Source organism: Pongo pygmaeus, chromosome 9 (assembly GCF_028885625.2).
Source record: "Pongo pygmaeus isolate AG05252 chromosome 9, NHGRI_mPonPyg2-v2.0_pri, whole genome shotgun sequence".
Taxonomy (NCBI): domain Eukaryota; kingdom Metazoa; phylum Chordata; class Mammalia; order Primates; family Hominidae; genus Pongo; species Pongo pygmaeus.
Genome location: NC_072382.2, coordinates 61854177 through 61875435, shown reverse-complemented (window position 1 = coordinate 61875435; position 21259 = coordinate 61854177). Strand labels below are relative to the sequence as shown.

Sequence of the window (21259 nt, the reverse complement as noted above, 5' to 3'; positions counted from 1 at the left end):
TTCCAATTAAGTAACAATTCATTCATTTTCCCATGTTTAAATTAATCAAGACATATATACCTGCCAATGAGCCTTCTGATTGGCATGAAATTAACAATGTGACCGCACCAAATGGTCTCACACCTACCCCAAAACAAAAAAAAATCTTACTTTCACTTACCCTGTATCCTATCAAGGAGGATTGAAACATCCTTGATAGGAGGGCCCCCCCAAAAAAAGTCCTGTGAAAGGTGCTTAGGGCAACTGTGGTGAGCACAGCACAGTTCCTTATGGAGATTACAATTCAGTGGGGGGAGATATTTACTAAATGATCACACAAATAAATGTGACATATCTATGAAGGAAAGGCATAAAGTGCCATGAGAGTGCCTGGGGGGTTAGAGATAGCTTCCCCCTAAAAAGGCAATGAAGCTAAGAGTAAGGAAGCAGTAGGAATTAACTAAGCAAAGAAGAAAACCAAGGGGAGAACATTTTAGAAAATCTGGAGGACCATCATGTATCTGTAAAGGCCCTGTATGAGGGAGTAGAGTCTGTCTAAGGCACTAAAAGGCTTTGGTCTAACTAGATCCAGAAATCAAAGATGAGTTTGGTGTGAGGCCAAGCCATGTAACCTTTGAAATTTTTTATTTGAATTTTTGCATTAAAAGTAATGAGTAAGACCAGGTGCAGTGGCTCACAACTGTAATCTTAACATTTTGGGAAGTGGAGGCAGGAGGCTCACTCGAGCCCAGGAGTTTGAGAACAGCCTGGGCAACAAAGCAAGACCCCCATCTCTACAAAAAATTTAAAAAATTAGCCAGGCATGGTGGCATGTGCCTGTGGTGTCAGCTACCTGGGAGGCTGAGGCAGGAGGATCACTTTAGCCAAGGAGGTTGAGGCTGCAGTGAGCCATGCACTCCAGTCTGGGTGACAGAGCGAGACCCTGTCTCAAATAATAATGGTAAATCATTGAAGGGTTTTAAGCAAAAGGATGACATGATCATATTTGCATTAAAAAATAAAAAGCAATAACAGCACTCTGGCCCCTGTGTGAAAGGGTAGATGCAGGAGCCCAGTGAGAGGGGCTACTGCAGAAAACTGGAGAGAATTAACTGTGACTTCACTAGGATGGTAGTGGTGGCGGAAAAGGAGAGAGGTACAGAGATGTGTGAGGCACGTAGGAGGTAAAATCAACAGGCTGTGGCGATGGGTGGAATAAGCAGGCAGAGAAAGAGCAGTCAAGATGTTTCCCATGTGTCTGGCTGGCATAACGAAGGAGTGGTGAAGCCACTCACAAGGCTGAAAACATTAGATGAAGTTCAGTGGGAAAGATCATGGGATCAGTTCTAAATGTAAGTTGTTAAGATGTATTCAAGATTTCCAGTTAGAGGTGTTAAGTACATGGTTGGCTAGATAGCTCTGGAACTCAGGGCAAGAATTCTGCGTTGAGATCTAAAATTGGGAGTCCTCAAGGAATGGGAGACAATCAATGCCAAGGGCATAAGAATAGGAATCAAGGGCTTAGGACTGAGTTCCAAAGATCTCTACTATTGAATGTTGAGGAATCTTGCCTGCAAAGGACACAGCAAAGGGGCAGCAAAGAAATTGATAAGGAAGCTTGGACCGAGAAAGCCAGGGCAAGAAAGTGTTTGAGGCGAGTGGTTGGCTGTGCCCAGTGCAGCCGAGAAAACAAGAAAGATCAAGGCTACAGGAAGCCCTTTGGGTTTATCAACAGGAAGGTCATCAGTGACCTTACGGAGAATCCTTTCTGCTGAGTGATGAGGAGGAAAAACAACCCGGAGCAGGTGAGCTGTGAACAGAGCATGAGGTTACGGAGTCAGCAAGTACAGACCACTCTTCAGTGAAGTTTGCTATGAAAGAAGAGAACCTGGCTCCAAGGGGATGAAAGAGTCAAAGGAGCGTTTTCTTTTTCTTTTTTAAGATGGGAGAGACTTTCTGAAAAACTGAAATGAATATTTTGGGACACCTTACCACATTTCACCTACCCCTCAGACTTCCTGAGGCCCCAGTGGAACAAAATTAATTGATGGCAAACACTCAGACCTCCCAAACACCCAAAACCTCTGCACTCGGCGCTACTGGCTTGTTAAGGGAAAGGAATTTTCCTTTGATTTTCCCATACCCCAGTCTCCCCTTTCCTCTTCCAAATCTCATTAGGAAGTCAAATGAGGAAGCCTACATGCAGCCAAGTTTTGTTTTGCAGAAACAGCCTTGCCTCTCTTTGCTGAGCCTGTCTGATTGAGGTTAATGGGATTCCAGCCTCCCTCGGCCCAGTGGAAAGCCAGGGTGACCTACTTTGCAAGGTCCTGCCCGTTGAAACTGACTTGTTTTTCAGTGATCTGCATCTTTATCCCCAGGACCACTTCTCAAAGGACAGCCATGAATGAGCAAATTAGCTGCTGACTTGTTTAGCTCAATAAATCAAGCTGTGGCTTCGACAGCCCAGGGTGCAGGTAGAGACAGGAAAGGCAGACTCTTAACAAAACCCACATCCTTTCCTAGTTCCTCCGGTGCCTAAGTAGAAAATGCCCAGATTCCCTACAAATCAATTCTGAATGTCCATCATCCAGTTCCTCCAATTGCATCTGAATGCTAAGAATTACTGGAACTTTTACAAATAACTTTTATTTCCTTTCTTAAAATGAATCCTGCAAACCACTGTCACCACCTTAAATTATTCCCAGCCACTCTGCTGGATTAACATTGATTAGACAAAGGTCGTGTTTGAGAGGCCAGTGGGGTAGAGACATGGTCACCTTCTCCAGAAATTCAAAGCCATGCTCCCCAGGAGGCCAGAGATTTCTCTTAAATTGGGCCGGAAGAGTCAGGGCTCTCCCTGCCTCCTGCAATACCTGCACAGGTCCATCGATGTCCTCGGGATGCTAAAGGAAGACGGGCCTTGGACAGAGAAGCAGGTGGTAGATCTAAGGGTCCAGATGGACCTGGAGTCCTAGATGCCTCCTGGTTATAAACATAGCGTTTTCCAACGTTGCAGGAACCTCCCTCAAACCTTTCTCCACACACACCCCTGCAGAACTTCAGCCTGGTGAATGGCTTGGGCGCCCTCTAGTGGCCAGATTGAGTTTTTTCAACTCTGAAAACTCAGGATGAGAGAGAGAACACAGCATATGAGTGTTTTAGGAAACCCTCCTGAGTCTCACGGGTGTGGATCTGTAATTTAGGAGGGGATGGTAAGTCTCTAGAAGCAGTATCAAAATCCTTTCATACCTCTTTTCTTTTATGGTGTTTTGGAACATTTTGTTTGGAAAAGTTGAATGAGAAGAAAATCAACCTCTACCAAGCCCTGTTATGTGTCCCTCACAATGATAAGCAATTTTCTCACAATAAAACCTTGGGGTAGAATGATGATGCTCCCATTTGGCAGATGTAGTAACCGCAAAGAAAGGTGAGGTGGAAGCCCCCATCACATAGCTATTAAAAAAGCAGCTGATTCGAATCCAGCTCTGACTGTCACCAGTGCCCTGGGTTCTTTCCTCCACACCATGCTGCCTCTCCAAATGTAGGAAAAGGAAACATTTCTCTGGGCCTTCATATCTGATGTGAATTGTCTGTTCATAACTTTTCTTTATCTAGTGGGATCATTGTCTTTTTCTACATATTTGGATTAACTCTGTAGATAATATAGATATTAACACTTTGTCAGTCACACTCAGTGGAGACATTTTTTGCCAGCATGTCATTTTTCTCTCCAATTCAGTACTGCTGTTTTCATTTTACAGGTTTTCATTGATAGATAATTCAATTCTTTTCTTTATAATTGCTTTTATTGTTTCAAAGTTGAAAAAATTAATGTTTCTCTAACAGATCTGAAAGCTTTATTTTTTTCTATGATCTGGTTATTTTCTATTTGACTCTGGGTCTGTTTTTTTTTTTCTTGTGTGGTATATTACATGTGAATCCAGTATTTTTTTTATTACAGTTAACTTAGCCCAACCCCACTTGTTGCACAATCTTTTCTTTCCCCCTAATTTGAAAAGCCTATTTTGTATAGTCCTTATCTATAGTTTCTGGGATCTCCAGTCTGTGTTGCTGATTTATATTTCTGTCTTATCTGAATATCACGCTATTTTGTCTATCATGCTTTATCATATACTCTGGTATATGGTATGGCTAGATCAACCCTCTGCTAGAAAACGGATATAAATCTAAGTCCCAGGTAGAAAGTTGAAACCAAATTAACAAAATATATCTTGGAAGACATGGCATATACAAAAGCATAAAAATTTTTATGACAGTTTGAACAAATTAAAGCACTCCAGTCCTATCTAGCATTTTCTAAGGAAAACTCATATAGATTCTTATTCATTTCATTATTTTTTATTATAGAATAAATACTTTGAAGTGATGCTTAATTAAATTTGAAGGTCAAAGGAAATACAAGAGCTCCATGTTCATTTCTTAGATTAATTCATTTACTTCAACAAACATTTGAAGAGAATCCACGGCATGTCAAGTTCTAAGCCAGACACTGGGATATAGCTATGAACACGGCAGAAATGGTCCTCACTCTATTGGAACCTGATGGGAAAGGCAGATATTAACAAAAAATTCCAAAGCGAGAGTGAGTTCAGCATGCCATGGGGAGGTAGAACAGGAGGTCTAAGCAATCTGGGGAGAGGTCAGGAAATACCTCCTCCAGGAAGTGTTACATAAATGGGGTCAAGGAGGGATTCTCCAGTCAAGGGTAAGAGAAAGCTGCAGGGCATATCTGAAGATGCTAGAAAATTGTTCTCAGGCCCTTATAGATTCAGATTTACTCTATCACCCAAGGTAAGTCAGCCATGTGACCTCATGGTCAGGAATTGGCTGCCCCATGTTTCCCACACCTTGAAACACCAGGGTCTAGAGGGTACCTCGCTTCAGCTACAGATTTGGATACAACAGATTGGGACAAAATGCATTTACTGAGAATGATTTCCACAAGGCATTGGTCTCAGATGGTTACACCCATTGGCTGGGCAGGTTTCAGGGTAATGTGTTAGGGTGGCAGTTGGTTTCGTTTCTACAGCTCTGGATTAGAACTGGTTTTGTCCCCTTAGATTGTCACTGTGAATAGTCACCCATGGGGTACAGGATATGAATGACTAATCTGGCCCCAAATCACATACTTAGGAAGACAGGAAGGCAATAGATGGAGCGGTCAGTCTCTATGACAATGGAAGAGGAAACCTGCCTCCCAGGGGACTGCTGGACCACCCCTGAGGGCAGCTGCACCCAGGTGCCAGTGCTCTCTGCTCAGCAGTTACTAGAAGGCAGACCAGAACCCTGTCCTGTGAGTCCCTAGGTGAGGTAATGCCACACCTCCATAGACTGCAATCCTTGTGTGAACCAGGTCTTTAAAGAAGCTGCTAAAATCACTGACCTACATGCCAGAAAATGCACACGTGGGAAAAGGAAATTAAATCCCCTGATTTGTGCCTAAGTAGCTGATGATGTCATTGCAATACTTTAGCAGTTTATAAAGACTTCCTAATAAAGTATCTCATTTGATCCTGACAGCAACACTGCAGGTATATATTGCTAGATGAAGATATTGAGACTCGAAGAGGGTGAGCAACTTGCCCAAGATCTAAAGCTAGGAAGTGGAGGAGCTCAAGTCATCATACGCATGTTTGTTCAGTCGGCCCACTGGACACCTAGGTCCTGGGGTGCAGCTATGAAACACAGAGTTCCTTCAAGGAACTCCCGGTCTAAGTTGGGGAGAGGGAACAGTGAGGAAGTGATTACATTCATGGGATCTGGCTATGGAGACCTGCACAGAATGTGGGAATCCAGCGCTACGTACTTGCCTCAGCCGAAGGCAAGACCTGCGCAGAGTGTAGGAATCCAGCGCTATGTATTTGCCTCAGCCGAAGGCAGGCAGAAAGGCTGCTGGAAGAGGTGACATGACCTGAGGCTTGAAAGATGAGTGGGCCCAGCATTCTTAAGCTTGAGGTATATTAACATCTGGAGGGATTATTAAAACAAATTTCTGGGTCCTACCCCAAGTCTCTAATTCAGCAAATCTAGGGTGGGGCTCAAGAATCTGTATTTCTAACAAGTTCCTAGAGGTTGCTGATGCTGCTGGTCCAAGGACCACACTTTTCCAATCGCTGAAGAGCTTGCCCAATAGATGCAAGTACAAGTGGAACCTGCAGCTAACCTGCAGCTAGGCTGGCCTGTCAGGGCCCAGGGAGCTTCTTAGGTAGCAGGTAGGGTGGGATAAGGGAGGGGGTGCATGGCAGGCAGCACCAGGGCCTTGTCAATCAACGGATGCCAAAGCCAAGGCTCAGGCCAGGTTCTTCTCCACTCCTGTGCCAGAACCTAGACTGGCATCAGGCTAAAATGGATAGTCCATTCAGGAAGTCGTTTCCTCCCACCTGTCCCCTTTCTGACCTCCATATGACCCTATGGTGCTTCTCTCAGTAACACTAATGGTAATAAGAGCTCTAGGGCCAGGCACTGGGCTAAGTACTGTCTGCAAGCTAGCTCATTTGAAATTCACAGGAACCCTTTGGAGGAGACATTTGTGATCACCATTTTAAAGATTTGGACACTGAGATGCAGAAAGGTTTGATAATCTGCCCAAGGACACACAGCTGTAAGAGGTGATACCAGAGCCCAAGGGGTCCAGTTCCCCAGGCCCCAGTCGGGTCTGCAGTCATTGCTTTCTGGTGCCAGGTGAGGGCAGCCAGAAGCAGCTGGTCCCAACAGAGGGCACAGGGACTTCCAGACAGCTGAGGCAGACCAGCTGCCAGCTGGACTGAACAGAACAGTTGGTCTCTGGCCAAGGATTCCCCATGATTAGCAGCCTAGGGGTGCAGAGTCAGGCCAAGCTGCCTTCAAACCTCAGCCCCCTCCTAGCTGTGTCTGTTAGTTCATTAACCACTTATTCACTTTCATGGCCTCTCTATGAGACAGGATAATAATTCTAACCCCACAGGATTGTCATGAGGGGAAAATGAAATAATATGGGACTGCCACCCACTATGTGCTCTGCGAATGTGACTCTTTCCTTTCCAGCCACTCTGAGTGGTTGCTGCCATGTATCTCACATGGTCCCAGCCACTCCTGAGAATCTGAGTGACACAAAGAGATAGAGGTTGAAGAGCGGCCTCTGATAGCTTAGACTCAGGATGTTATTCCCAGCAACCAGGGGTGTCGGCCAAAGGTCTCTGACTCTACAGCTGGTCCCTGCTTCCCAGCTGTGAGCTGATGGGTACAGTCTGGCGCTGGACAGTGCCTGCTATCGGCGGCCTTCTGAGGGCAATAGAAACAGGAAGCTGGGGGAGATGACCCCTCTGATGGGAGGTTGAGGTGCAAGGATCACTTGAGCCCAGAAGTTTGAGGCAACAGGGAGCCGTGATCACACCACTGCACTCCAGCCTCGGTGACAGAGCAAGACTCCGTCTCTTAAAGAAAAAAAAAAACAGAGAAACTGGATAGGGTGGTAGTATATGGTTCTCTCCACATTTGTTCAATGGATGGGCTCAGGACAGAGAAGGGTATAAACCCACAGTGGCCAAAGGCAGAGTTCAGTGGGAGACCACGAATGTGAATACTCTCTGTCCCTCTCATTCTTCATAATCTGGACAGATTTCCCTCAGAGTGAGGACCAACCCCCAGAACTCTAATATAATGGTCTCTGTATTTCGTTTCCAGGAGAGCAGCACCTTCAGCTGAATTTTCCGTGGACAGAACGCGCCATTTAATGTCCTTCCTGACCATGATGGGCCCTAGTCCCGACTGGAACGTAGGTTTATCTGCAGAAGATCTGTGCACCAAGGAATGTGGCTGGGTCCAGAAGGTGGTGCAAGACCTGATTCCCTGGGACGCTGGCACTGACAGCGGGGTGACCTATGAGGTGTGTGTGTGTGCCTGGAGTGGTGAGTGGCAAACTTCCCCAGCACATTCTCCTTACCCAGACCCTTCCTGAGTGTCCTGGACACAGAGGGGATCTGTCCCAGGCTCTGTCCTAGGTGAACTTTCAGTCTGGCTGAGGAGGCCGGCATGGTCTCATCATCACATATGGTGTGATTTGGGCTCTGGGAACTGTCTGTGCAGTGGCCAGGAGAGCACGGAGAGGGAACTGCTAAAGAGCAGTTCCCAGTTGAGCAGGGGACAGCATTCCAAAGCCATGATGGCAAGAGCGAAGGTTTCTGGACAGCTGGGCTAAGGAGTTTGCATTCTGTCCTGACTGACTGTCATACTTCTCTGATATGATCTATTGCATTGAAATCTGGAGCCATCAGAAAACCAATGGGAGAACAATCTAGAACAGACATATGCAAACTATGGTTTGGAAGACAAATCTGCCCTACAATGTGATTTGTCAAGAAAGTTTTCAAAGCCAGTTACACTCCTCCAAGTACATATTATCTGCGGCTGTTTTCCCACTACCACAGCTGAGATGAATATTAGCAACAGACACAATATGGTTCACAAAGCCTAAAATATTTAGCATCTGACCCTTTACAGAAAAAAGTTTTCCAATGCCTGGTCTATTAGAAAGAGTTTGAGATTCAGGCCAACCTGGCTCAGCCATTTCCTAACTGGGATGGCCTCTCTGAAACTTGGCTTCTTCATCTTAGCACGATCCTACCATGTACATGGAAGAATTTTAAAATATAGTTCTAGAAATTTCCCAGCACAGTATGTGGCATGAACACAATTCCATAAATATAAATAGTAGTTACACTTGTTAAATTCCTATCAAGGACTTTGCTCTGATCCATATAACAAATGGCTTTTGTGGGTTTTCCCAATTTTATTTCTTACTCTCTACCTCTGTATGTTTTCTTGCAGTCACCCAACAAACCCACCATTCCCCAGGAGAAAATCCGGCCCCTGACCAGCCTGGACCATCCTCAGAGTCCTTTCTACGACCCAGAGGGTGGGTCCATCACTCAAGTAGCCAGAGTTGTCATCGAGAGAATCGCACGGAAGGTACTGGGTTAGAACCCACTCTGGCATCGACCCTTCCCGGTAGGAGTGCCAGGGAGATTGTACACTTTTCTGCTCTAGAATCATGGAGTCACTGGCAGAAAGCACCTCAGGATATGGAATTCCTGGGCCTCCCCGGGTTTCTAACATGCAAATTATTTCATAAGATGAAAATAAGCAGGCCAGGCACAGTAGCCCATGCCTGTAATCCCAGCCCTTTGGGAGGCCGAGGTGGGCAGATCACCTGAGGTCAGGAATTCAAGACCAGCCTGGCCAACATGGTGAAACCCCATCTCTACTAAAAATACAAAAATTGGCCTGGCATGGTGGCAGGGACCTGAATTCCAGCTACTTGGGAGGCTAAGGCAGAATTGCTTGAACCCTGGAGGTGGAGGTTACAGTGAGCCAAGATTGCGCCATTGCACTCCAGCCTGGGTGACAAGAGCGAAACTCCATCTCAAAAAAAAAAGAAAAAAAAGAAAATGAGCAAAATTAACTCAGCAGTGAGGCCCAGTGCTCAAATGAACAATTTGATCCAGGCAAATTGCTTTCACTGTGAGTTCCGTAATTGATTACTAATATCTGCCATGGACCAGGAACTGCGGAGTGGTGGTACCCAAGTTATGTATTTATCATCCCTGGTTAGCCATTCCTGCTTTCCTGGCATTTCTTTCTCAGGCAGATTGTTTGTAAATGTTGGCCCAGAACTTTGCCATGGCATACAATTTGTATACAGAATGGGCATTAGGTTTTAGTCCTCTTTCATCTTCCCCCTGCACATTCCCTTCTTTCTCTCATGTGAGCCCTCCAAGTAAAATTCCTTTTGCAGGGGGAACAATGCAATATTGTACCTGACAATGTCGATGATATTGTAGCTGACCTGGCTCCAGAAGAGAAAGATGAAGGTACGTTGTTTTCTTCTGTTGCAGGTGGCAACATAAATTGACATAACCCTTTGAGAAAGCAATTTGCTAACCTGTTTTAAGAACCATAAACCATGTGCTTTGACTTGGTAATCCTATCTCTGAGGATTTCTCCTCAAGAAATAATCGAAAACAAGGCCAAGGTTAGGCACAAAGGATAAGGGAATTGGTGAAGATATGACATCAGAATATACACTCAACAACATCAGGCCTTTAAAACAATCATGTAAATCTCATTTGAATGGGCTTTGCAGGATTCAGACCACTCTCTGCTTTGATTCTCAGGCCAGCCTATGAGGCAGGTGTGGATACATTCACTTTCCCAGCAAGCAAAGAAAGGCCCAGATCCTACAATCAGGGGGGAGCGACACAGTCATGGTTCCAGGTCAAGTTTTCTTATGGGATCTGGAGCCAGACAACCTGGACTCTCAGCAGACATGTGATCTTGGGCAAGAAGCTAACCTTTCTGTCTCAGTTTCCTCAACAGTCAAATGGGGATAATAAAAGAACCCGCTTCATACAGTTGTGAGAATTAAATGGGATAAAACATGTAAGGCTCTTAGAATGGTGCTGGTACATAAGTACTCAATGAATAGCAGCTGCTCTTATTCTTACCACGACAACTGTGTATGAGATCATTGGGAAGACGAAGCCATGGCATGAAAACAAGCCTTGAGCTTTTCAAAATTACCTACAGTGAGCCTGCATGTGTGTGGAAACAATGCCAAGATGAGGGACTGAAAATGAGAAGATGTTCATGTGTTGAGAGGAAGGGATAATAAGAATCATTCTGCTTATTTAGATATTTATTAGCAAGATGTTAAACTATCATCTTTAAAGGGAAGTAGATGGCTGCTTCCATCCCAGGAGCACGCAGGCTCACTGAGGCCAGTCTGGCAGCATGGCTTTTCTTGTCCCGAGATGAGCTGGTATGGGGAGAGGGCCAGTGGCAGCTCCCATAGGCTCCCAGGGAAAACATGCCGAACACTCTTTCCAGATGACACCCCTGAAACCTGCATCTACTCCAACTGGTCCCCATGGTCCGCCTGCAGCTCCTCCACCTGCGACAAAGGCAAGAGGATGCGACAGCGCATGCTGAAGGCACAGCTGGACCTCAGCGTCCCCTGCCCTGATACTCAGGACTTCCAGCCCTGCATGGGCCCTGGCTGCAGCGACGAAGGTGAGGAGACAACCCAGACCAGCCAGGGGCTGGCAGGAGTTCAGGAAGGGAGGGTCTGCCTAGCAGTCAGACAGTGTCCCTGGTGAGGGCACAAGGACCCTAACAGTAGATGTCAGTGGGGTCCACCTTGGGCAAACTCCTATCTGCAACAGCGTCTTGAGGGCTCTGAACACAGAACCTCTCTTATGACATCAAAGGAATTCTTGAGATTGACCACCCCCTCCTTCTTTTACTGAAGAGCTAACAAACATAGACACATCTTATGACAAGTTACAGATAACACATAGCCTGCTTCTGGGCCTTAACTCCAATCTCTTCTTAAGGAGCCTGTTAACAGGTCAGCCCAGATTGAATCTAGATCCATTGCCCTAATTCTGTCATTTACCGCCCCTCATCTGTGTTCCACCTCAGCGTGAGTCAGAGCACTCTCACTTCTTTGTGTCAGGACCTTTGGGCTGATTGCAGAAATTCTCAGTCTATTTGCAACAGTGCAAAGGTCAGGCTTTAAGTGTAATCTTGCAACACCTATATCGTGATGGCTCAAGCTTCCAGATTGCACTAAGCTGATTGCTGTGCAAACGTCAGCTATCTGCTTCCCAAGCCATGACCCCTTTCTCTGCCTGATCTACGCTACTCTGCCCTGATCTTACAGGATGCAATAAGGCAATGGGAAGGCACTGTAAGGCTGGACTGGTGTATGGCGGGGAAAAAAAACCACTTCCAAGCTGAGGATAAAGAAAGCAAGCTTATCCCATGCAGGTTATTGATTCCTTGCCTCTGCCTAGAGGGAGGCTCTTAAACACCTCTCCCAGCGTTGCACTTTCACGATGGTTTATTGCTAGCTCATTTTGCCCACAATAAGCACTTTGAAGGGGAGTAAACCCTCCCATAGACAAGTCATTCCTACAAACAGGCGGGAAGAAAGCTGGGACTGGTCTGTCAACATTGAAGCCTCCTTCTTGGGGCTGGGACTGGGGAGCTGTCTAAGCTGAGGAGCTGAGGTCCTTAACCTCCCCCTCCACAGGGAAGGATTGTTCCTCATACAAATGGATTATGATTTATCTTAAATTATATGTAGATTAAATTATATTAGATATATATGTGTACATTTTTTAAACACCATCCTTTCCATACAAACATCTTTCAAATGTATTTTCATGAGATAAGGAGTAATTCTGAGTGTCCCATGCACCTGGAAAAGAGGCATTTCCTCTTAGAGAACTTTGCCGGTTTAAGGATTTAGACCTCTTAGGTGTGCAGACAACCTCAACTGCCTGACTCCTCTTGATTCCGGCTGGTGGGAAGTTCCCACCGCGCGGCCTGGCGGGCACCCCTGCCACCGTGCACTGCTGCAGCGTTCACTTGGTGTGTTGCAGACGGCTCCACCTGCACCATGTCCGAGTGGATCACCTGGTCGCCCTGCAGCATCTCCTGCGGCATGGGCATGAGGTCCCGGGAGAGGTATGTGAAGCAGTTCCCGGAGGACGGCTCCGTGTGCACGCTGCCCACTGAGGAAACGGAGAAGTGCACGGTCAACGAGGAGTGCTGTGAGTGGGGGGCCCGGGTGGGCGGGCGGGAGGGCAAGCAGGTCGGGGAGGCAGCAGGTGCGACTCCAATGCCGCCGGCCTCCCCAGCTCCCAGCAGCTGCCTGATGACGGAGTGGGGCGAGTGGGACGAGTGCAGCGCCACCTGCGGCATGGGCATGAAGAAGCGGCACCGCATGATCAAGATGAGCCCCGCAGATGGCTCCATGTGCAAAGCCGAGACGTCCCAGGCGGAGAAGTGCATGATGCCAGAGTGCCGTGAGTGAGAGCGGGGGTGGGTTTGGAGGAGGCCACTGGGGACAGGCGTGGAGGGCCATGGCATCCACTATTACCACCATAAAGGTCGGAGGCTGAGCAGAGGAAAGCATGGCCCATGGTCCTTGCTAGGCATTGCTGGGAGCCAGATGAGAGACATAGGTGTGTAGACATCAACTAGACCCAGAGAGAGTAACCTCCATTGGGGGACATTCTAAGCAATGCTGGGGTGGAAAACTGGTGGCCTCTGGATAGAATTCACCTGCAGCTGTGTTTTATAGGAGTGTCTTTCTTGCAGTGGTGGGGAGGAGGGCCAATACATTTAGGCGGGACTTACACTACCCAAGTCCAGCCCACTCCTGTTGTACATTGGACTTGGCTGATCCCATAAAGCATGACCTCCCCTGCTCTGTGCACAAATGCATATGGGCCTGCCCACACATTAGTATGCAGATGTATACAAGCACACAAGTACATACACATTCTAGGGAATTCAGGACCACAATGTCCAAAAATACATCCCTGAGCCTCTCCTTTAGTGCCTGATTCTTAGTGAGTGTGAGATGTTTCTGTCTCTGGGAAGACCCTACTAAGATCCTCAGTGGCCTTTCCACTTTCCAGTGGGGACTTATGTAGTCATATTGCTACCCTCATGTCATAACCATCGGGGGGGATCGGTGGGGAGATGAAAGAGAGTGACAAGAAGAGCAATAGGCTGCTGAGCCACTTCTTGCTCCATAGAATTCACTCTTATTTGAACCCATGGGCCAATTCCACTTTATTCCAGGGGCCAAAGCAGGGGACTGGGTGTGGAACACTGTGGGGTCAGGGAGATCAAAGAAAACAAAAGGAACCTGTTCTCAGTGGCAAACCTGGTTCTTGATCTAGACACCATCCCATGCTTGCTGTCCCCATGGTCCGAGTGGAGTGACTGCAGCGTGACCTGCGGGAAGGGCATGCGAACCCGACAGCGGATGCTCAAGTCTCTGGCAGAACTTGGAGACTGCAATGAGGATCTGGAGCAGGTGGAGAAGTGCATGCTCCCTGAATGCCGTAAGTCCTGGAGCTCCTCAAAGCCCATCACTTCTATGTTCCTGAGTCCAGGGAGCCCTGAACCAGCCAGTGCTAATACTGCTAGATCCTAGAATAAAACGGTTTGCTGGGGAAGAGTTTGGGGTTTGGCTTTCAGTGTTTGCAGTTACTTAAACACTGCAGTCAATTTCATTAATAAAGTGAGAATCCCACTACCATCTACAAAACACCCAAAGTTAAGGTTCCTGTGAAGTCTACATGAGAGACACATATGAAAAACAGCACAAGGCTCAATAAACCTTAGTTCTATCCCTCCTCTCCCCCAACAATTATGGGCTTGCCTGACCCATGGATTTTCCAAGCATTTTAATTCTATTCTCCCTGTGACCATTTTAATTCCCCATGACCAGAGGCTGCACATTCAATCAATGACTCCTGCAGACTGGTAAGAAAACCAGCAAGAAAACAAGCCAAGTTCTCCAAAGCTCACCCCACCCCACTCCACTCCCAGTCCTGTTTTCCAAAATCTCTGCAATCAGCTGTTTGTATTACATGGGACTAATCTCCAAGCAGAGCGAGCCAGTTTCCTTGGCTGGTCTTCCAAGAGCTGCTCTTTTGGGTGGTGAAAGGGCAGGCACACTGGCTGTGGCTCTGGCCCCCTCCAGCATGCACTTGCAGTCGTTCATCCTCCCTCCCCTAGCTAGTAACCTTCAGCCAATGACTCAGCACCTCTGTTCCTCAGTTTCTCCATCTGTAAAGTAGCAGGAAATACTTCCTAGGTTGCTCTGAGGATGAAACCAAGTAATTGGTCCAAAGTGTGAGCACTGGACATGGCAAGGATAGGCCTTAATCCCTGCTCCACGCTCCAGCTCCTGGGTTGTTTTAGGAGACTCAGCCATGGGTGGAGGTAACTTGGACCATCCACTAGAGAAAGCCTGGGGTTTTCAATAACTAAGATTGGCCCATGGTTCAGGCCAGCTCACCAGAGTTGGGGCCCCATAGCCTTCTGACTTAGAGTGCCTGACTTAAAAGTTTTATACCCACAGGGTCCACTGAAGTAAGGGAGAAGAAAAAATTTATGGAGCACTTACAGGGCTGGGAGCATCTCATTTAATCCTTACAACCTGATGAAAAAAAATACCATGATCCCCATTTTGCAGATAAGAAAGCTGCCTGAGCTTCCACAGGCGGGATAAAAGAACTGAAACTGTTGAACTAAATGAGGACATCTAAGTCCACCCTGACTTTGCTGACTTTGGCCTTGCAAGGCCAACAGAGAGCTTGGAATAATTTACCTCCCTGGGACACATCCTGACAGTCAAACTGATGTGTTATTTTCCCTTCACATTTATGAGATGCTGGCTTAGTAAGAATTTACTGGATCTCAATAAACCATAAAGCACCACTTGGTCCTGACCCTCTTCTCTACTGAATGTCCCATTTCTGGCTCCTGTGTTTTTTGCATAGACTACCATATATAGAACACAGGATGATGTTGAGAATGAAAAGCTGCCAGGGTGTGTGAGAACCACAATGTCCTTGGTATTGGTCCACAAGGGTCAGCCACCTTTAGCTTGTTGACTTGTTCTCTCCAAAGAGCAGCAGGGGGCTTGTTGGCCTTGCTCTAAAAAATATCACCAGTGGGTTTGGGACTGTGGGAGGCTATTCTGTACTTGAGGCTGATCTGACAATATTCTAGTTCACAGAGCAGGGCAAGAGGCTCTGAACACATCCTGAAAGTCCTCCAAAGCCTTCTTGAGTCATAGAGGGAGCATAGAATGGGTGATGACCTGGCACCAATCCTGCCTCTGCTGCTTACCAACCACACGGGCTGGGTGAAGTCAGCCTGCCTCTTTGGAGCCTCAGTTTCTTCTTCTGTAAAATAGCATGACACAGCACCTGCTTTGCATTCCTCATAGGCTTGTTGAGATGTTCAAAGGAGAGTGTGACCATATCTTGTTTCAGACATGTGATACACTCATGCCCATCTGTGTCTTGCCAGCCATTGACTGTGAGCTCACCGAGTGGTCCCAGTGGTCGGAATGTAACAAGTCATGTGGGAAAGGCCACGTGATTCGAACCCGGATGATCCAAATGGAGCCTCAGTTTGGAGGTGCACCCTGCCCAGAGACTGTGCAGCGAAAAAAGTGCCGCATCCGGAAATGCCTTCGAAATCCATCCATCCAGAAGCTACGCTGGAGGGAGGCCCGAGAGAGCCGGCGGAGCGAGCAGCTGAAGGAAGAGTCTGAAGGGGAACAGTTCCCAGGTATGGCTCCCAAGTGTCGGCCTGGGTGGTCTCCAGGACAGGCAGGGCTCTGCACTGGCCTAAGTCTTGGACCTGTTTTAAAAAAAAAAAAAAAAAAAGTCGGGGAGAGTCTGCATCTTCTGGAGTCTTCAGGCCACATTTTGATTCTTTAGATCCAAGTTTGTTCCCAAATATTCAGCAAGCATAATTTATAAAGGAGATTGATGGTGGGAGGGTCCTTTATCAAAGAACATTTAGAGAACCTAATTACCTGCCAAAAATAAATTTTCAAGCAAAGAATCTTTAGGAATTACACAGTTCCTTCTTTTCTACACACATATAAAACCAATAATGTGTCCAACTTTGCTCAAAGTCAGTTATGACTTAGCAACACCATTCACTCCTTGCAAAGAGGAAAAATGATACAGATGTTGCAAAGAGGGAAAAATGATACAGATGTGTCAAAGGAGTCTTGTTCCTCATTTAGGGAATGTTCCTGAGAACCTCCCAGAACACATCTTCCATTTTAAGGGTGTGGCTCAGACAAGGCAGCCGTGGCCTGAGACTTTATGATTTTTTTTGCAAGGCTAACCAGAAGTTTCGCAGCAGTGTCATGTCAGCCTTGAGTTTTATTTCCCCAAGTAATATTGATCCAAGCTGACAAATAACTAATAGAACAATGCACCAAGTACTCAGGGAGCTGAGGAATGAGCATCTTACATTGACTGGAGTTCAGGGAGATGTCAGAGCAGGGAAAACTAGAGTGGGTCTTGAAAAATCTGGAGGAGTTTGCCACTTAGAAAAATACATTCCAGGCCGGGCACAGTGGCTCATGCCTGTAATCCCAGCACTTTGGGAGGCCAAGGCGGGCTGATCACCTGAGGTCAGAAGTTTGAGACCAGCCTGGTCAATATGGTGAAACCCCATCTCTACTAAAAATACAAAAATTAGCTGGGCATGGTGGCGCACACCTGTAATCCCAGCTACTCGGGAGACTGAAGCAGGAGAATCGCTTGAACTGGGGAGGCAGAGGTTGCAGTGAGCCAAGAGCACACCATCACACTCCAGCCTGGGCAACAAGAGTGAAACTCTGTCTCAAATAAAAAAAAAAAAAAAAAGTACATTCCAGGCAGCAAGAATAGTCATTACAAAGGCACAGAGATGCCAAAGACCACGATAGGTCCAAGTGATAAATGGGATGCAGATGAAGCACAGAGGACAAGGCAGGCAGGAAACCAGGCTGGGAAGACGGGGACCAGACCACAAAAGGCCAGTGGCCCACCAAGGATTTGGGACTTGATCTGTAGGTGGTTTTAAGCAACAGGATGACTGTATGAGACCTGTGTTAAGTGATTTGGAGATGGCAAACAGACACAGAGGCCAGATAGGTTTTATTTGTAACCCAAGAGAAAGATTATACATCCCCAAACTCCAGCTTAACTTCAGAGAGTTCCAGGACTTCAAAAGAAAATGCCTGCCAGGGACTTCAGTGCTGAAGGTGCCCATGTAAAAAAGTGAAGATTAACGTGTACATCAAGTTTTCTGATTTTTAAAGGCCTATTCTTCTTTTTAAAGTGTGAGGATCTACTTGACGGTTCAGGATCCTTATGATTAGGGAGCTGTTTGCATATCAAAGTGCTGTCTGTTCTACATGGTAGTCAGCCAATCAACAAACATTCATTAAAGCCTACTATGTGGCAGGTACATAGTTGTATGGTACATTCCTCCATGACTCTTAGCAGTAGCGTGGTTAACAAATATCTCATGCGTAACCATAAATGTGGTGGGTTCTATAAAAGAGGACTCTAGAGTGCTATGGAAGCAGTAATCAAAAGGTCTAACCTAATTAATCTCTGGGGTCAGGGAAGTTTTCTTGGAGAGCAGCATGTTTATGCTGAGTAGGAAGAATCAAAATTGTACTTCTCTGTACTTAGCATTTGGGAGCCAAGTACTTGGGGAGTAAGGCATAAGAGAAAGTGGTTTAGTGTTCCTTGTATGGCTGCTGCATAAGCCACCCCAAAACAGTCTTTTTAAACAATCACTTAGCAAGATTCTGTAGATCAGTGATGTGAACTGGGTCCACTGGATGGTTCTTCTTGGGTCTAGTTTGGACTCATTCATGTGGCTACTACTAGCTGATAGCACAATTGGACCAGACCAGCCTCACCTGCATATCTGGGGCCTCATGAGATGGCTGGGGCTTCTCTGCACATGGTCTCTCCAGTGGTCTAGCCAGGCTTGCTTACATGGTAGTAGAAGGGTCCTAGCAGCTTTTAGGCCTGTTTTTGCTCCTGTCCCATTGGCCATGGCAAATCATGTCGTCAAGCCCAGATTCAAGAGGTGGAGAAACAGAGTCTGCCTTTTGAAGAGAAGAACCATGAAGCATTTGTGGCCATTTTTTGCAATCAGTCACATATGACTTAACTGTCCCTAATAACGACTCTAACCAAATCATTGAGCAGAGGAGGAGCCCAGACAACCACATTTCACAGTTCTACTAGAGTTCAGCATCCCTGTTCCATCCCCCGTTTCTGTGGGCCTAACAAGGCATTCTTACGCTTTCAGGTTGTAGGATGCGCCCGTGGACGGCCTGGTCAGAATGCACCAAACTGTGCGGAGGTGGAATTCAGGAACGTTACATGACTGTAAAGAAGAGATTCAAAAGCTCCCAGTTTACCAGCTGCAAAGACAAGAAGGAGATCAGAGCATGCAACGTTCATCCTTGTTAGCAAGGGTACGAGTTCCCCAGGGATGCACTCTAGATTCCAGAGTCACCAATGGCTGGATTATTTGCTTGTTTAAGACAATTTAAATTGTGTACACTAGTTTTCATTTTTGCAGTGTGGTTCGCCCAGTAGTCTTGTGGATGCCAGAGACATCCTTTCTGAATACTTCTTGATGGGTACAGGCTGAGTGGGGCACCCTCACCTCCAGCCAGCCCTCTTCCTGCAGAGGAGTAGTGTCAGCCACCTTGTTCTAAACTGAAATATGTCCCTCTGGAGCTTCCACCTGGCCAGGCAGGACAGAGACCTTGACCTCCTCCACATGGAAAGGCAACCATGTCTGGAAGTGACTCTATGCCTGAGTCCCAGGGTGCGGCATGTAGGAAACATTCTCAGATGAAGAGAGCAGATTCCCCGCATTCTCATCTTTGGCCTGTTCAATGAAACCATTGTTTGCCCATCTCTTCTTAGTGGAACTTTAGGTCTCTTTTCAAGTCTCCTCAGTCATCAATAGTTCCTGGGGAAAAACAGAGCTGGTAGAGTTGAAGAGGAGCATTGATGTTGGGTGGCTTTTGTTCTTTCACTGAGAAATTCGGAATACATTTTTCTCACCCCTGATATTGGTTCCTGATGCCCCGCCCCCACAAAAATAAATAAATAAATAATGGCTGCTTTATTTAAATGTAAGGTAACTAGTTTTTACATCTGAGATAAATAATAAGTTTAGAGTGCATTTTTCCCTTGCTTTTGGGGGTTCGGAGGAGTATGCACAATTCTTCTGGGAAGCCAGCCTTCTGAACTTTTCAGCCTTCTGAACTTTTTGGTACTAAATCCTTATTGGAACCAAGACAAAGGAAGCAAAATTTAAAATCTTCCTACACACATCTAGACTTTGAAGTTTGCAAATCAGTTTTTAGCAAGAAAACATTTTTGCTATACAAACATTTTGCTAAGTCTGCCCAAAGCCCCCCCAAGGCATTCCTTCAACAAAATACAATCTCTGTACTTACTTTAAAGTTATTTTAGTCATGAAATTTTATATGCAGAGAGAAAAAGTTATTGAGACAGAAAATAAATCTAAGGGAAAGGAATATTATGGGATTAAGCTGAGCAAGCAATTCTGGTGGAAAGTCAAACCTGTCAGTGCGCCACACCAGGGCTGTGGTCCTCCCAGAGATTCATAGGAATGGCCACAAGTTTACACTGCCTTCCCAGCAATTATAAGCACACCAGATTCAGGGAGACTGACCACCAAGGGATAGTGTAAAAGGACATTTTCTCAGTTGAGTCCATCAGCAGTTTTTCTTTCTGCATTTACTGTTGAAAACTATTGTTTCATTTCTTTTATAGGCCTTATTACTGCTTAATCCAAATGTGTGCCATTGGTGAGACACATACAATGTTCTGAATACACTAAGAATTTGTATTAAACACATCAGGATATTTCCAAATACAACATAGTATAGTCCTGAATATGTACTTTAACACAAGAGAGCCTATTCAATAAAAACTCACTGGGTCTTTCATGTCTTTAAGCTAAGTAAGTGTTCAGAAGGTTCTTTTTTATATTGTCCTCCACCTCCATCACTTTCAATAAAAGATAGGGCTTTTGCTCCCTTGTTCTTGGAGGGACCATTATTACATCTCTGAACTACCTTTGTATCGAACATGTTTTAAATCCTTAAATGAATTGCCTTCTCCCAAAAAAAAGCACAACATAAAGAAACACAAGATTTAATTTTCTACTTGGGGGAAAAAAAAAGTCCTCATATAGAAGCGCCCACTTTTGCAATGTTGTTCTAAGCTATCTAACTCTCAACCCATGATAAAGTTCCTTAAGCTGGTGATTCCTAATCCAAGGACAAGCCACCCTAGTGTCTCATGTTTGTATTTGGTCCCAGTTGGGTACATTTAAAAATTCTGATTTTGGAGACTTAAAACCAGGTTAATGGCTAAGAATGGGTAACATGACTCTTGTTGGATTGTTATTTTTTGTTTGCAATGGGGAATTTATAAGAAGCATCAAGTCTCTTTCTTACCAAAGTCTTGTTAGGTGGTTTATAGATCTTTTGGCTAACAAATCATTTTGGAAATAAAGACTTTTTACTACAAAAATGAAATTTGTTTGGACTTCCACTTGAGATAGTAGAGAGTATTAGACACCCAGTAAAAACTGCCATATAAAGAAGTTGTAATTGTTTGTTGTGTATATATTTTCTTCAATGCCAAACCAGCTGTGATCCAATTTACATCCACATTTTAGGTTCAACAGCAAGAAGTTCAGAGAGAGATTTCCCAACCAGACATTGGGTCACTCACTGGTCACCTTGCCAGTGCATTTTATTTGAAGGGAATCTGTTGTAGCAAATGGGAATAAACCTGGGTTTCTATAGACCCAGAACTGAAAAAATAAA

General features: G+C 45.8%; 1 protein-coding gene and 1 long non-coding RNA gene across 3 annotated transcripts in view; one reads left to right on the top strand and one right to left on the bottom strand.

The window, feature by feature from the left end:
• Window positions 1-21259, top strand: part of SPON1 (spondin 1) — a 312814-nt gene extending 291555 nt beyond the window's left edge. The window contains exons 8-16 of the mRNA XM_054440180.1: window positions 7663-7864; window positions 8806-8946; window positions 9773-9848; window positions 10864-11046; window positions 12423-12593; window positions 12681-12848; window positions 13734-13898; window positions 15880-16143; window positions 18688-21259. Coding sequence (XP_054296155.1) covers window positions 7663-7864; window positions 8806-8946; window positions 9773-9848; window positions 10864-11046; window positions 12423-12593; window positions 12681-12848; window positions 13734-13898; window positions 15880-16143; window positions 18688-18851 — 1534 coding nt within the window. The 3' untranslated portion in view covers window positions 18852-21259. The remainder of the gene's footprint in view (window positions 1-7662; window positions 7865-8805; window positions 8947-9772; window positions 9849-10863; window positions 11047-12422; window positions 12594-12680; window positions 12849-13733; window positions 13899-15879; window positions 16144-18687) is intronic.
• Window positions 11865-18815, bottom strand: LOC134740256 (uncharacterized). Of its 2 annotated transcripts, XR_010127580.1 has the most exons (3): window positions 18680-18815; window positions 18290-18481; window positions 11865-16215 (listed from the first exon to the last, which is right to left on the bottom strand). It is a non-coding gene; the product is annotated as an uncharacterized LOC134740256 (long non-coding RNA). The 2 variants fall into 2 exon arrangements; XR_010127579.1 differs by having other exon boundaries at window positions 18290-18691.